Source organism: Perkinsus marinus (assembly GCF_000006405.1).
Source record: "Perkinsus marinus ATCC 50983 genomic scaffold scf_1104296974528, whole genome shotgun sequence".
NCBI lineage: Eukaryota > Perkinsozoa > Perkinsida > Perkinsidae > Perkinsus > Perkinsus marinus.
Window position 1 is genome coordinate 1,759 of NW_003201104.1, and position 920 is coordinate 2,678.

Below are 920 nucleotides of genomic sequence, written 5' to 3' on the forward strand. Positions count from 1 at the left end.
ATGGGTTTGAAGAGATACGAAAAACGTTGTTCACCCACCTGGGTAGGCTGGTCGTAGACTGAGCCATCGAACCAATATATCAGTCATTCTCGCTGAGAGGTTATATGCCCTCTCAATAAGCGAGTAGATGAGATAGAAAAAAGGAGTCAGAGTCGCCAGCCGAGTCGAAGGGAGAATAAGAGCGTAACCACGAACGAGAATGCATCGGGGAGTGTAAACATCTGAGATCCGTTTCCGATATGAGCTGGGACCATGGCTGATCATACAGAACAAGGCGGTGGGTTCCGCGAAAGTAGAGGACATATGACATGTGTAGCCACATCAGGACCATGTGCCATCTGGTAAGTAATATGTAGTTAAGATAGTGCGAATGAACCTTAAGCGGATGATCTGACGAAGGCGATAAATTTGCCTTGGAATGGAGCAGCTATTATGGGTTGAGTTCCTGGGACAAATATCAGTTGGGTCATATCTCCCTCTTCAATTTTCGCTTCCGGGAAGCGAGAGAGGATATTCTGGTACCAGTAATCGACTTCCTTGAATGTGACCTTGAAATCGACAGTATATCCATTGTTTCCCTTTAGGGGGTAGACCGGCGGGTCCCTGAAGGGTGCCTGGCCCGGGACATGGAACTCGAGCCCGACTCCTGAATCGGCGACTACGTAGGTCAATTGGTAGCCCTGCGCTTCGTGAACGTATCTACCATCAAGCTGAGCTACAGCTACCAGAACATGGCAGGCCATCAACAAGGTCAGTAGGAGTGTCATCATTATTGAAAGGGATTAGAGTCTGGGAACTCAGTGAAACTGCCAAACAACAGAGACCGATATCGGGGAGACGTTGTGAGGAGCAACGATAATGATGTTAGTAACATCATGTTACACTACTGCTCGATCGAGATACATGTCCGAATGCGATGA

At 47.9% G+C, this 920-nt stretch overlaps 1 protein-coding gene across 1 annotated transcript; it reads right to left on the minus strand.

Moving 5' to 3' along the window:
* Nucleotides 1-377: 377 nt before the first annotated feature.
* Pmar_PMAR002643 (hypothetical protein) lies at nt 378-743 on the minus strand (the record flags this gene model as incomplete). Its single annotated transcript, XM_002765831.1, has 1 exon — nt 378-743. The coding sequence occupies one exon, from the start codon at nt 741-743 to the stop codon at nt 378-380; it is 366 nt and encodes a 121-aa protein (XP_002765877.1).
* Between the last annotated feature and the right edge of the window lie 177 nt (nt 744-920).